At 39.3% G+C, this 15,569-nt stretch overlaps 1 protein-coding gene across 8 annotated transcripts in view; it reads right to left on the minus strand.

Moving 5' to 3' along the window:
- The window catches only part of RALGPS1 (Ral GEF with PH domain and SH3 binding motif 1), a 965,034-nt gene that overhangs the window by 32,777 nt on the left and 916,688 nt on the right, over positions 1-15,569 (minus strand). For all 8 annotated transcript variants that reach the window (XM_029614240.1, XM_029614239.1, XM_029614238.1 and 5 more), the window contains one exon: positions 9,176-9,281. In XM_029614240.1, coding sequence (XP_029470100.1) covers positions 9,176-9,281 — 106 coding nt within the window. The remainder of the gene's footprint in view (positions 1-9,175; positions 9,282-15,569) is intronic.

The raw sequence follows: 15,569 nt of genomic DNA on the forward strand, positions 1-15,569 counted from the left end.
CCTGCTGCCACCCGTTGTGCGCTGCGCTTCCACTCCCCCCCCCCCGACAGGAAGTTCGGCGGGCAGTACGGCCCGATGCCCGAAGATAGCAGGAGGCCGGTGGCAGCAGGAGAGGCAGCTGATCTTCCTGCTCTGGGGGAGAAAGCGGAAGCTGTGCACGTACTTGAATGTGTATGTGTGGATGAGAATGGGAGTGTGTGTGGGTGAAAACTGGAGCCTGGGTGTGTATGTGGGTGAGAATGGAAGCTTGAATATGTGGGTGAATGGGAGCTCGAATGTGTGTATGTGTGGTTGAGAATGGGAGCCTGGGTTTGTGGGTGGGTGAGAATGGGAGCTTGAATGTGTGTATATATGGGTGAGAATGAGAGCCTGGGTTTGTGTGGGTGGGTGAGAATGGAAGCTTGAATATGTGGATAAGAATGGGTGCTTGAATGTGTGTATGTGTGGGTGAGAATAGTACCTTAAATGTGTATATGTATGGATGAGAATGGGAGCTTGAATATGTGTGGGTGAGACTGGGAGCATGGGTTTGTGGGTGAGAATGGGAGTCTGGGTTTATGTGTGTGGGTGAGAATGGGTGCCTGGATGTGCGTCTGTGTGTGCATAAGAATATAAGCCTGGGGAGGGGTGAGAAAGTGAGAACGTGAATGTGAGCTTGTGGGGGGGGGGGGGAGAGAGCATATGAGAGTGACAGCTTGAGTGTGTGAGAGGTAGTCTGTGAGAGAAAGCATGTATGTGTGTGTGTGTGTGTGTGGAAGGGAAGAAGACAGTATTAGAAGAAAGACACTGAAAAGGAATTAGGAAATGAGCTATAAGGGAAAAAATGGGAAAAAGAGACCAGGACCAACTGATTAGAAAAATACAAAGATCAGACAACAAAGGTAAAAATATTTATTTTTATTTATTTATTTATTAATTTCTATACCGGCTTTCACGACCAGAGGTTGCATCAAGTCGGTTTACATTTAACAAGTCGTGTAATAAACATAGAACTAGGGTAATTGAACTGCTGCAGAAAATAATAGTTACAATGAACAAGGAAATTACCAACTGGGATAGGAGGAAAAAAGAGAAAAGGGACAGGAATATTTACATAGTAAAACGCATTTACAGTGAATATTTACATAGTATGCAATAAAGGATCTGTGTCTAGAGGATGTCGAGGGCTAAATGATATAAAAATATATATGATAAATGATCTCAAAATATACATCTATATATATGATAAATGATCTCAAAATATATATCTAAATGATCTCAAAATATATATCTATTTTGAGATGTTAGCAATTTAAATATAAGCAACACAACCGCGCTCTCAAAATTTATGGACAGGTAGGAGACGTGTATAAAATCGTAATAATAAGAAGGCTAAAGTACCACAAATCACCGTGAATTATGTTTGTATCATTAAGTAAACCTCATACTTAGGCGTAGATGTGAATGCTATGCTGCATAATTTGGCATTATTTATCAGTAAAAAAACAACTAGTAGACCTGCATGCCTACAGCCCACCCATGTTAACCTTGTGCCCACCCAAAAAATAAATTCTGGCTACGCCACTGATTTTTATATGTTGGATATTCACTTCTAAACTTAAACTCTCTTTTCTTTATGAGAGAGTTTTTTGCTCCTTCAATGTGTGGAATTGCTGGGATTCAATTCCCAAGTGAGATGGCGCAGTTCAGAGTGGTATGACCCGGATGAATGCTTTGGCCTGCGTGCCCATGTGAGTGAGATTTCACCCACCATGAAAAGCTCACGCCACTAAATCCAGGATAGATTTTTTACTTGTATCTGATTCCTTATTCAATGCAGTTGAATCAGCTGATATAGAGAACCAGACCATTTCTGATCATTGCCCAGTGTTCTGTAGAATGAGCGTTTTGGGTGGGCCTCCAGGGCTATTTAATGTTGAATGCTGGAATGGCTGAGCTTAGAACCTGATTTTCAGAAATTTTTAGAAGAAAAGTGGCAGTTATATGCCACTACGAATGCCATACTTAGCAAAAACCCTATCTTGTTTTGGGAAATGGCCAAGACAGTGCTTCGTGGGGTCATTATTAGTTTTGAAGAAAAAACAGAAATAAATTTTATACCTTGGGAAACAACTGACCTACTGTAAAGAACAATGGCAAAAAGGGAACTCTATTTTTTGTAAAGATAGGATCACTATCACTCAATGTTTTTTAAATGATCTATTGCATCAAAAAGCCACAGATGCCTTATTTATGTTTAAACAAATTGTTTTACATGGAAATAAACCCGGACGCATGTTGGCGAATTTGTCTAAGGCCCAAAATGCTTCCAAATTTATAAGTAGTATTAAAAGGCAAGATGCGAAACTTTGCACTTTGACCCTACAAATTGGAGAAATTTTTAAAGAATATTATCAATCCCTATATAGCTCAGAAAATCATGATGTGGGGAAACAGGTACAGTTTTTTCAGAATCTAAATTTACCCCAATTATCAGCGGCTCAATTAGAGGGTTTGAATAGGTCCTTTTCAGAAACAGAAGTTGCTCAGGTCATTAAAGAATAGAAACTTCATAAGTCACTGGGCTCCGATGGTCTAAATTCCTTATTCTACAAGAAGTTACAACCGCTGCTAACTTTTTCGCTTGTAGTCTTGTTTAATTCTATGGTGGAAGGGAAGCAGATCCCAAATTCTGTAAGAAGCGGCAATTATAGTTCTCTCGAAACCTGGGAGAGACCCCAATTATCTGGGATCCTACAGGCCTATATCACTGTTAAATCAGGACATCAAAATATATACCAAGGTAATTGCCAACAGGCTTAAGGGTGTTCTTCCTTTATTGATTTCCTCTGAACAAACTGGGTTTGTGATGGGACGAAAGCGGAGTGCCAATATTAGATGCCTTTTATTGCACTTGAATCTTGTCATATCAGTAAATCCAATGAACCTCTACTAGTTAATTTTGATGCAGAGAAAGCCTTTAATAGGGTGGATTGGGAATATCTTTTTGCAATCCTGGAAAAGTGTGGTTTTAGGGGCTTTAATTTGCAGGCAGTTAAACTTTTGTACAAACATCTCCAAGCCTATATTTGTGTCAATGGTTCCACTTCCCCCTAGCTTCTGCCTTAAGAGAGGTAAAAGACAGGAATGTGCTTTGTCACCCTTACTTTTCATTTTATCATTGGAGCCATTGATTCACAAAATCAATGAGGATATGATATCACTGGTATTACGCTGGTCACTACAAATTTGAAAATGATGCTTTTTGCAGATGATATGTTGTTTAAGGAATGCCAGGACGGTGCTAGATTGTATTTTGACTTTCAGATATTTAGATATTTCAGGGAGTTTAAGGAACACCTGGTCAATTTTTCCTTTGAGTTGGGCATCAGGTACTACTAAACATTTAGGGATTAGGGTTCATTGTTCCCCCAAACAATGGTATGGGTCTAATTTTAAACTCGTACTTCAGGAGATTCGGTAGAAACTGAGTAGTTGGACATCCTTTCCATTGTCTTTTATTGGTTGTTTAACACTGTTAAAATATTAATCCCCAAAATTTTGTACAAACTGTAAATGGTTCCTTTTATTATCTTGAGCAAAGATCTTAAATCATTACAGAAGTTATTTACAGGTTTTTTCTGGAAGGGACAAAAAGCATGTTTGAAGTACTCAGTGCTGATTGCTCCTAAAAATGAAAGGGGGATGGCGTTCTATAACTCTGCTTTCTTAATGCTGGTGTTAAAGGAATGGTTGGGCCCCCTGAAAAATGGTTCAATTGCTGCTTTAGAAAATGTATCTGTGTGGCCTATAGCTTTATCATATATACTTCACGCTAGCTCAGAGGAATTACCCTTCATTACCACACAATCTTTGTTAACCACTGCTATGTGGTTGATTTGGAAGAAACTTAGGGCATACTTGGGTCTTAGTTGGCAACTGTCCTTTTGTTTGCCTCTAGTAGGTAATCCAAAATTCCTCCCTGGGAATACTAGTCAATTATTTCAAAGTCTTTACATTCAAGGAGTAATGAATTTTATGCCCTTTATTAATCTACAAGCAGGAGATGTTCACTCATTTGATTACTGCGTGGAGCATTTTAATTTTGATAAAACACTACGAGGTAGATTTTAAAACGTGACGCGCACGTCCATGTACACACACTTCCCGGCACACACACATGGACGTACTGATTTCATAACATACGTGTGCCAGCACGCGCATGTTATAAAATCTGTGGGCCATGCACACATGCACGGGGGAGATTTTAGTAGATTATGCGCAGCGACAAAATCGGGCCTTCCCCTGTTCCCTCCCAGTCCACTCCAATTAAGGAGCAGATTGGGAAGGAACTTCCCTACCCCCCTACCTAAACCCCCTCCCTCTTCCCCTCTCCTCCCCAGCCCCTGAACCTGTCCCAAAACATTTTGTTTCACTACGTAAATTGATCTGGCAAAAAGCCATCCAAAAGCATGTTTTAATATGATTAAGAATTTTGAGAAATCACCAATTCAGTGTGCCTCTTCAAGCTCACTACTTCTTATTAGTTGAGATGCTTTTACAACTCTTTTTGTCCAGAAAATCAAATATATATGCAAAGTTTATGACAGTACCTGCTTTAAATATTTGTGACTATTATCTGTCTGCACCTACTAGGTTATTTGAATCTAGTGTGATAGTGCCTATTAAAGATGTTTAAGAAATCTTGAGTAATTCTAAAGCAGTTTTTATTATAATCTTGAACCTGTCCTCCCATTCTGATTGGAATGGTTACTTTTATAGCACAATTTCAACATATAATACATTTTTCTCTTCAAGTTGCTATAGATCCTCTGCTTGAGATCTCCATTAGATACTCTAGTTATAACATGGGGTATAGTAGTTAGGAAAGGAACGTACCATATCCTTTAATATTTTAAATGTTTAAAGTTTTTAATCCTATCTGATTATATTCAACATGGTTACAACAAACTTAAATAAGTATATGGAAATCAGATCTTTTGGACAATGGCTCCGCTAATTTCTAATGCTGTGAGAATTATTAGAAAACTTGGTAATAAGACTGGATAGTGGATTTGTGTGTTATATTATGTGTTTGGTCTTGTAAGAATCATAGAAGAAGTTGACAAGGTCTGAAATGGCCTACCAGAGAAGATAGTGGAGGTCAGTTCTTTAAGAGATGCTCAGAATGCTTGGGATAGATATGGAGGACAAAAATTGAAAGTTCAAGTATAAGACAGGAGGGTGAGGAATTGGTGTTGGATAGGGGTGTTCAGAAGAAAAATATTTGGTTCGGTTCATTCATTTGTTTCTTAGGGCACACTCATTCATCAGGTTTGTCTCAAACAAAAAATTTGCTGGTTTGTCTCAATAGAATTTTCATTTTACATTAAAGTCAATGTGGGAAGCAAACCATAGGCCCCCACTGACTTTACAATAAAAGAAAAAAATGGCCTAGATAAGGGCTAGCTAAAAATAAAAAACCAAACACAGTCTTCTTGACCTAAACACAACAACACAAAAAAGACCCTATATAGAATTTTTTAAGCTGTGTCCATCCAATAGTGAATGAGAAATAATTGTATCTCTTAAATAATGATGAAACCGCATCAGCAAACCAGACAACGGCAGTGTTATGACTTGCCGCCTGGACCACTCGTCATTTGCCGTCTTTTTTTATACTCAGATATTTTTCAAAATTACTGTTTGCAATCAAATATTTTAAAGTCACTACTCAAAGGAGTGTATTCAATACATCTGTTCCTCGAGGTATAAAGCCAGACAACGGGCGGTGTTTCGCGATAAAACTATTGCTTCTTCAGGAGTCACTTTCAATGATTTCAGATGGTTTCAGAACAGATGCTGTTGAATTCAGAAAGCATACATGAAATATGTTAATTACACAGAATTACTTTAAGTACTTAACTCAAGATATTACAGTGACGCCAACCTTCATCCCGGACGCGAACGTCTCCAAAATTTTTTTAATGATGAAGAATTTTACCATCAGGCCGTAGCATTGACAGATTGCTTTATCAAAAGAGGTTACCCTCCACGATGTGTCAAGCGTGCTTACACGCGAGCAAGATTTACTAATAGAGCTTGGCTATTTCTACCACGGTTGACTGAATCTACTGACACTTTAACCTGTGTCTTGCCGTTTTCATCGATGACTCAAGTTATGAAACGCATCATTCATCACAATTGGCATTTACAGATCCATAATGAATTCCAAGAAGTACCCCGGTTTGCATTCACTAGAAGTTCTAATTTCAAAGATTTATTAGTCCACTCTGATTCTTCAGTTCCTCAGCCAGCAGTTAACATAGGAGCACACACGTCCTGTGGAACATGTACAGTATGTCATGTGGTGATTGATACATCTGCTTTATACTTCTCAAGAATTGATTTTACTTTTGTCTTAAGTTTCACAGATTGTCGCTCAACCGGGCTAATTTACTTGATACAGTGACCATGTAACCTTTGGTACGTGGGAAAGACTCAACGGGCACTCAAGACCCAACTAATTGAACATCGGTCCTGCATCTCTACAGGTCGTTTGACAGCTCCTTTAACGTCTCACTGTATTCGCCATCAACATACTTTTGATGACTTCAAAGTCTGTGTACTTGAACAATTATCTCCCAACCGGAGAGGTGGGGACTTTTAACACCCGTCTATTACGCGCAGAACAACGCTGGATCCACCGACTAGATACTGTGGAACCCAAGGGTCTAAACTCTGCAATGGAACTCCAAGTATTCTTGTGAAAATGACACAGTTTCCATGCTAGTTACATCAATTGTCAATGATATCTTATAAGCGCTTGGGCAGCGCTCACAATTGTTGATAAGTTACCTTAGCAACGTTACGTCAACAAGTTGGGACGTCAGACATCACTACGCACACAAAGTGCGGGCTTTTTTAAAGGGCAGGTTATTCAGGTTTGCTCCGTCCCGTTCTCATCATTAAAAACATTTTAGAGATGTCCGGGATGAAGTTTGGCATTGCTGTGACATCTTGACTTAAGTACTTAAAGTAATTCTGTATAATTAACATATTTCATGTATGCTTTCTGAATTCAACAGCATCTGTTCTGAAACCTTCTGAAATCATTGAAAGTGACTCCTGAAGAAGCGATAGTTTTATCGCGAAACACCGGCCATTGTCGGGCTTTATACCTCGAGGAACAGATGTATTGAATACACTCCTTTGAGTATTGACTTTAAAATATTTGATTGCAAACAATAATTTTGAAAAATATCTGAGTATAAAAAAAAGACCGCAAATGACGAGTGGTCCGGGCGGCAAGTCATAACACTGCCGTTGTCTGGCTTGCTGATGCGGTTTCATCATTATTTAAGAGATACAATTATTTCTCATTCACTATTTGATGGACACAGCTTAAAAAATTCTATATAGGGTCTAGATAAGGGCTAGACATTGGGCTCTTCCCGAGGCTGAGACCCATCACCTAGGCCCAAGCCCAATGCCAAAGCCTGACCCAAGGCCAGGTCCCATCACTGACGCTTAGGCTGAGGCCCAGGGCATGGCAATGTGCCCTGGTTACAGAACTAGGCTGAGGCCTGGTACCATTATAAGCCTGTTTTGGTAATAGAGTGCACTATTAGCTAATAGGGTGCATTGTTTCCCAAAAACAAATTTAATTAATTTTTTTTTGTTTTCAGGAAAAAAATTTGATTCTTTTGAAATGAAACAAAAATGGACGCATTGGATTGATTATGAAAATGTATATGCTCACCTGGGCAGACTGGGTGGATCAATGTGATCATTTTATATCACCATTTACAATTTAACTACGGATAGATGTTTTCCAGAAACATAGGGAGAAGTTAGAACATAAGATATGCCATACTAGGTCAGACCAAGGGTCCATCAAGCCCGGTATCCTGTTTCCAACAGTGGACAAGCCAAGTCACAAGTACCTGGCAAGTACCCAAACATTAGATAGATCACAAGCTACTATTGCTTCTTAATTACCGTCACAGCTTTTTATGGATTTATCCTCTAGGAACTTATCCAAACCTTTTTTAAACTCAATTACACTAACTGCTGTAACCATATCCTCTGGCAATGAATTCCAGAGCTTAACTATGCACTGAGTGAAAAAATTTTCTTCTATTCGTTTTAAATAAGCTACTTGCTAACTTCATGGAGTGCCCCCTGGTCATTCTATTATCTGAGAGAGTAAATAACTGATTTACATTAACTTGTTCAAGTCCTTTCATGATTTTGTAGACTTCTGTCATATCCCCCCTCAGTCGTCTCTTCTCCAAATTGAACAGCCCTAACTTCTTTAGCCTTTCCTCATAGGGCAGCCATTTCATGCCCCATATCATTTTGGTTGCCCTTCTCTGCACTTTCTCCAGTGCAGCTATATTCTTTTTGAGATGCGGTGACCAGAACTGCACACAGTATTCAAGGTGCGGTCTCACCATGGAGCAACACAGAGGCATTATGACATCCTCTGTTTTATTTTCCATTCCCTTCTTAATAATTCCTAACATTGTTTGTTTGCTTTTTTGATCGCCACCACACACTGGGCAGAAAATTTCAATGTATTATTCACTATGATGCTTAGATCTCTTTCCTGGATGGTAACTCCTAAGATAGAACCTAACATCATGTAAATACAGTAAGGGTTATTTTTCCCTATATACATCACTTTGCACTTGTCCACGTTAAATTTCATCTGCCATTTGGATGCCCAATCTTCCAGTCTTGCAAGATCAAGTTCTTTTTGAACAAGGCCCTAAATTCTAGTACATTTTAGCCTTCTCTTCTGACTAGGTTTATTTTCCTCTAGCTTATGTTAGGTGTCAGTCACAAAGATAACTCATTGCACAAGGTCCTGGTTCACTCAGCTATTATCCCCTTTGATATTTTAATGAATGATTTCAGAACATAGCAAACCTCATTGATTATTATTAGGTTATGAAACAGATGTACTCTTAATATCACATAAGATTCTTCATCATCTGCTTCTAGAGCAATAGCAGCCAAGTTTTTGGGTACTTGCCAGGTTCTTATGGCCTGGATTGGCCACTGTTGGAAACAGGATGTTGGGCTTGATGGACCCTTGGTCTGACCCAGTATGGCATTTTCCTATGTTCTTAAAAATATATTCTTGCTGAAGGGCAAGATTATCCTAATAGGGTAGGAAAATGCTACTTACTGTAGGTTTCCTTCCTTCTTTCAGCAATGTTTTTCTTCTCACGGGTCCTTCCATGCTAATAACTCCTGAAGAGCTCCCCAATGTGCAACTACATGCCCCTGTTGGGCTAAAGAAATAACATAACATTGAAATAGGAATGGAATAAAGCTATACATTACACTATCAATAAACCTGACATTATTTATAGAGGATGAGCTGTTTTGCCTTTGGGGTACTCTGGCATGTCAGTAAATGAGAATGAGATAAATGTTAAATGGAACAATTGACAGTTTCTTTTTTATGTCATGTCACTAAATTAACCTTAGATTTTTATGATTTATTGCTCATGTTTAATTTTGTAGACATTTTAAAAAGGATATTTTTTCAATTTTAGAAAGGAAACTGTAAAGAAGCTTTAACACAAGTTGGATAGGCCTGCTCATTATTGTAAGCTTTTTTCCTTCTATTCTTGCAGCTAAAATTTAAAATATTTCTGTCAAAGCCGCCTGATCATAGTCATGGTGCATCAACCATGTATGCAGACATTCAATATTGTTCACTGAAGAAAAGAAAAAGTATTGATCTGACCAATGTCAATCAGCCATGTCCCTAAAGAATACTTGAATTCTCTATCCTTTCAGTTCCTCTTTATCCATGAAATTTACTACACATTTCCTTGAGAAATCTGTACAACTCATCAAGAGGTGTCTGTGACTCAAGTTCATGTAGTTAGGATATTGAGGATGAAGTGCTAAAATCTTTAAGCCAATGTACCCCAGCCAATGCAGCTTCCTAGCAAATGGAACTCAAACACCAACAATGAACTCAAGCAAAACTGCAAATTATTTCTGTTCAGTAATGCTACGGAAACTGATTCCGGAGTTCTTGAATGGCAAAGATGTTATTGAATGTCTATCCATCATGAAATGAATGTGAACATATATTCCTACATATGTTGGTATTGCTGGTACAACATGGCTCATTTAAGTATAAAATAGGAAACATAGTTTATTTGCATAGCATAATATGAATAAAGACCAATTGTTCAATTTAAAGAATGAACAATTCACCTCCTCCTCTCAAAGAATTAAAATTAAAACCATGTTAATCAGAAATGTGATTTTCGAAGGGCTTCCTAACCTAGCAGCATTGTTCTAAATAGGCCTGAAAGAATCTCTGACATTTAGTATTTGAGACAGAGTAAGTGTTTCCTTCACCCATACCATTTGTATTATAATTCATGGAAGGTCAGGACTAATATAGTTTTTATATAGTCTTATAGTTTTTGTTGATTATATATTTATCTCTCTCTAATTGTTTCTTAGTTTAAATTCTGTACTGTCTTCCATTGCCCAGGTTTTACGCTCCCTGTTTAATGTAACTTTACTTTCTACCTTGATGTTAATTGGTTTCCCCTCAGTTACATTGTAAACCGGTACGATAAGACCTAGTCTTGAGCATCGGTATAGTAAAAGAAATTAAATAAATAAATAAATAGCCCTAGATGGCCAATAAATCTAGTTGACTTAAATATTAATATGAAGTTCTAGGATTTCTTGTTGCAGAATTAAAAAACCGAGATGTGAGTTATCTTTACTTCCCATGTGTATCTGAATTCACTGGTAGCAATGTAGGACCCTGTGTTCACAGAGAACAGCAGCATAGGCTGGGGCATAGCAGGGTTAATTCTCATTCAAGCAAATTATCTCAACATGGCCAAATTCAAATTCCTATATTTGAGTGTTTACAAACTTGTAAACTTACAGATTCTAATGCCCACAAAGGAATTACAATGTCATCGACCTCGTGTTAAATAAACATTCTTAGAAAAATAAGAAGTTCTGAAGACACCTTGCTGGGCAGACTGGATGAACCTTTTTGGTCTTTATCTACTGTCATTTATTATGTTACAACAGACTGGTTCATGTCTTCATCTTGATCTATAGTCTTCAATGTAGAGCTGAAAACTGTCTCTAGTTTCTCTATTTTAATTGAATTCTAAAATTTATAAACCACTTTTCCAGATCACTACTTAAGGCAGGGTACAATACAAACACAAACATATATGTTACAATAAAAATACATAACTATAAATGGTTTGATTTTCAAAGCCACTTCTAGGCATAAAACATGGTTTTATGCATGTACATAAAACCAGAGTTAAATCTTGTAAGACTAATCTGATCAATTTCTTTGACTGGGTGACCAGAGAATTGGATCAAGGGAGAGCACTAGACGTAGTACACTTAGGGCTGGATTTTAAAACATATGTGCACGCTACCCGGCGCACACAAAAGTACGCCTGATTCTATAACATGTGCGCGCAGCTGCACGCATGTTATAAAATCAAGGGTCGGCACGTGCAAGGGGGTGCACACTAGTGCACCTTGTGCGTGCTGAGCCCTCGGGGAGACCAGCTGGCTTTTCTCGGAGGGAACTTTCCTTTCCCCCCCACCTTCCCCTCCCTTCTCCTATCTGCCCCAGCCCAAAAAAAAGTCCCCCGTACCTTTGTTGCAGAAGTTACGCCTGCCAGAGGCAGGCGTAACTTGCGCGCACACCGCCCGACTGCCGGAGCGCGATCCCCCGGGCCCAGCGGCCTTACAGAGGCCTCTGACCCTGCCCCTGCCCCGGTACTTACACGCGTCCCGGGGCTTTATGTGCACCGCTGGGCCTTTTGAATATAGGCCTGGCGCGCAAAGGCTTTTAAAATCTGCCCCTTAAATTTCAGCAAGGCCTTTGACACAGTTCTGTACAAAGACTTAGAAATAAATTGAGCACCCTTAGTATGGAACCTAAAGCGACTGACTGGGAGGCAACAAAGGATAGTGGTAAACAGAGTTGTTTTTTTTGAGGAGGGGGATGTTAGATCCCTGAGGCACACCGCTACTATTGTTGGATTGTTTCTTTTCTACGTTTTTGTGAGTGAGATAATGGAAGGATTATCTTTTTCCCAATGATACCAAAATTTGTAACAGGGTGGACAGACAGGAAGGTGTGGAAAACATGAGGAGGAGAATTAGTGTAGCTCAAGGAATGGTCTAAGGTCTGGCAGCTAATATTTAATGCTAATATGTGAAGAATAAATCATTTAGGATGCAAAAACCCAAGGGAAAGCTACAGTACTAGGGGAGAAAATCTTCTAAGCATAAAGGAAGAACGGGATCTGGGGCTGATAATATCTGATGATCTTAAGGTAGCCAAACAGGTGGATAAAGTGACAGCAAAAGCTATAAACATGGTTGGCTGTATAGGGAGGAGAATGATTAACAGAAAAAGGGAGGTGTTATTTCCCCTGTATAGGTCCCTAGTGAGTTCTCATTTGGAATACTGTGTACAGTTCTGGAGACTGCACCTTCAAAAAGATATAAACAGGATGAAATCGATTCTCAGAGTGGCTACTAAAATGGTCAGTGATTTTCATTCTAAACCATATGGGGATAGACTTAAAGATAAGAGGAGATATGACACAGGCATTCAAATATCTCAAAGTTTTCCATGCGCAGGAGGTAAACCTCTTTCAACAGAAAGGAAGCTCTAGAACGAGGGTTTATGCAATGAGGTTGAAATGGGGTAGACTCGGCAGTAATCTTAGGAAACATTTCTTTATAGAAAGGATGGTGGATGCATGGAATAACCTCCCAGTCAAAAACAGTATCTGAATTCAAGAAAGCATGGGATAAATACAGGGGATCTCTAAGGAAGTGATGGGAAATATAATGCTAAATGAATTGGGCAGATGGGCAGACTCGATGGAACCATATAATCTTTTTCTACACTGCTGTTCTAAAATATCCTGGAGCTGAACTTGCATAAAATTATGGGACTAATCTGATTTAATGCCACTTTTATGTGAACTGAGGACAGGCATTCTGGGGGGGGGCAGCGTTGGGACTTATGAACATATTGTTGTGTGATGGGCCTCTAAATTTTGGGGTAGATTTTTAAAGGATCGCGTGCAACGCAATTAAGCCTCCCCCAGTTACCTACCCCCCCTACCTAAACTCCCTCCCTCTTCACCTCTCCTCTCCACCCCCTAAACCCTTCCTATTGATTTACTTTTTTTTGTTTTATTACTTATTGCTCCCCTGGAGCAGAAGTAGTTTGTACGTCCCGGCCGGCTGCCGGTGCACACTTTCCTGGGACAGCAGCTAATGGCCGCTGTCCCAGCTGGCCCCTTTTTCAGGGCCTGGTACTTGTGCGTGTATTGCCCCAGTGTGCACAAAGTCCCCTGCCACGTAACTTTACTTCTGCTATGGATGACATTTATGTTAAAAAAAAAAAAAAAAAAATAAAGAAAACGATGTAGATCTGCAGAGTTTTAAAGGTCAGGGCTAACTGGAGGGAGTGAAGGCTATTAAACTACGAGATTTGTATGACCTTTCTCTTAACTGGGTAAATTGGGGATGAACGGGTAAAACTGAGAATGATGCTGGTGCATGCCCCTTTTAAAATCCTGATTTATGTAGTAGAAGTAGGATTTGATTACCCACTTAAAATTTGGCACACATGTGTGCGCGGCCAGACTATTTTATAAAATGCACGCATACTAATTAGTGCATATGTTGTAAAATGACCGTGACCCTGGGTGTGGGCCAATGTATGAAAGTTACTGTCTCTATATCTTCCTCGAGTTTGGAAATAGTTGATTAAGGTTTTGAATTTATTGAACGAGAAAGATACTGAGACTTGCAATTACCATAAACAGCTACTAGATGGCAGAATAATGGTAAAAGAACAATATCAGGTGAACTTTCAAAGCGTTACACCATTTATTTGCAAGGATAGTAACTTTAAGACGGGCGCACATATATATGTGTATATGGGTGCGAGGCCAGAGAAGTGGCAATTGTATATCCTGTACACACATACACATGCATGTTATAAAATAGCCCTGTACAGTGTATATATGTGTTCCTAATTTTAAGCTTTTTCATGGACAGCAGCATAAGCTAGATTTGGGACATGCAAGTGAGGGAATTTTATAACACATGCATGTCCAGGCCATGACCAGTTTTACCAGTTTGTCCAGTTTAGAGCTAGGACTTCCAAACCCCCCTGGTTCTCTAGCATGTACTCCCCCCCAGTTAACAAAGATCCCTCAAACTCTTCAGAGCTGCCTGGAAATAGTTTTAAGACTTACGCCTCATCCATAGCAGAAGTAAATTTGCGTTGAAATATACCTGGATGTGCACCCAGGGGTGCAGCTACTTGCACACATATCTCTTGGTGCTGCCCTGTGATGCCCATGCCCCACCCACATTCCACCCCTTTTATTCTTGATAAAAGATATTTGTGTGTGGCTTATAAAATTGGGTGGACACGGGCATGTGCTAGATTTGCACACGTGTCCTGATTTTGGCATGCGTCCAGCTTTTAAAATTCAGCATTTAAAGTGCACTTATGCGGGTAAATCCAATGTACAATTCAATGTCCATTTACACATGTAAAAACCAGTTTTAAGCGTGTAAATTATTTTGAAAATCAGGCCCTGAATATGTAAACCAATGGATGTTTATGAAGGGAATTTCTAGTTAGTTCTATAGAAAATGTCTCCTTTAAGGGATTTGGGGAGAAGGATCCTCTAGGGGGAATATAATGCTGGTTCAAGGTTTGGTGAGAAGAAATTTAGAGGGAGCCACCAGAAGGACCAGAGAAGGAGAGGAGTGTGCTGAGGATGCTAGGGATATTGCCTGAATAAACATTGTGCAGTTGAGGATACAGAGTTACCAAACCTAAGGAGAGATGTAACTATAAATGATGTGGGTACTGAGAGGAACTTGATGTACCCTAGTTAATGGCAGGGGTGTGCATGGCATAATTTTTCATTTCATTTCTGTTTCATTTTATATTTATTTCTGTTTTCTTTAGTTTTGTTTTAAAAAAATTTGTGTTTCAAATTTCAAGGGCCTGATTTTCAAAAGCATTTACATACTAAAGGTCTGATTTTCAAAAGCATTTGCACACTTAATCAGGCTGGACATGCGTTTTGGATGCGCATCCATAACACCCAATGCAAAACAAGGGTTAGCATGTCCAAAATGCGCGTCCAATCACGTGCATAGGTAATAGCACTCATCACATGCAAACGCATATTGATGAGGCTATTATCTATTCCCCCCCAATCCCAACAAAATATGTGCCCAATGTGCACATTTTTACTCACCAAAATTAACGCCTACCCCGAGCAGGTGTTAATTTTGGAGGAACCCAAAAAGTACTGCTTTTCTGTACTTCTTCCAACTGAATATTGTGATGATATTAAGTCAGAGGAACTAAAAATTTAGAAATGTCCCCCCCCCCCCAAAAAAAAAGATAGTGTTCTGGTGGTCAGGTAAAGAAAATAGATGCTCTAAAATTGAGCGTCCATTTTCCTAACTAGATGACAGCCACCTCTCCCGGGTGCCTGCTGCCGAGG

The sequence above is a fragment of the Rhinatrema bivittatum genome, chromosome 8 (genome assembly GCF_901001135.1).
Source record: "Rhinatrema bivittatum chromosome 8, aRhiBiv1.1, whole genome shotgun sequence".
Classification (NCBI taxonomy): domain Eukaryota; kingdom Metazoa; phylum Chordata; class Amphibia; order Gymnophiona; family Rhinatrematidae; genus Rhinatrema; species Rhinatrema bivittatum.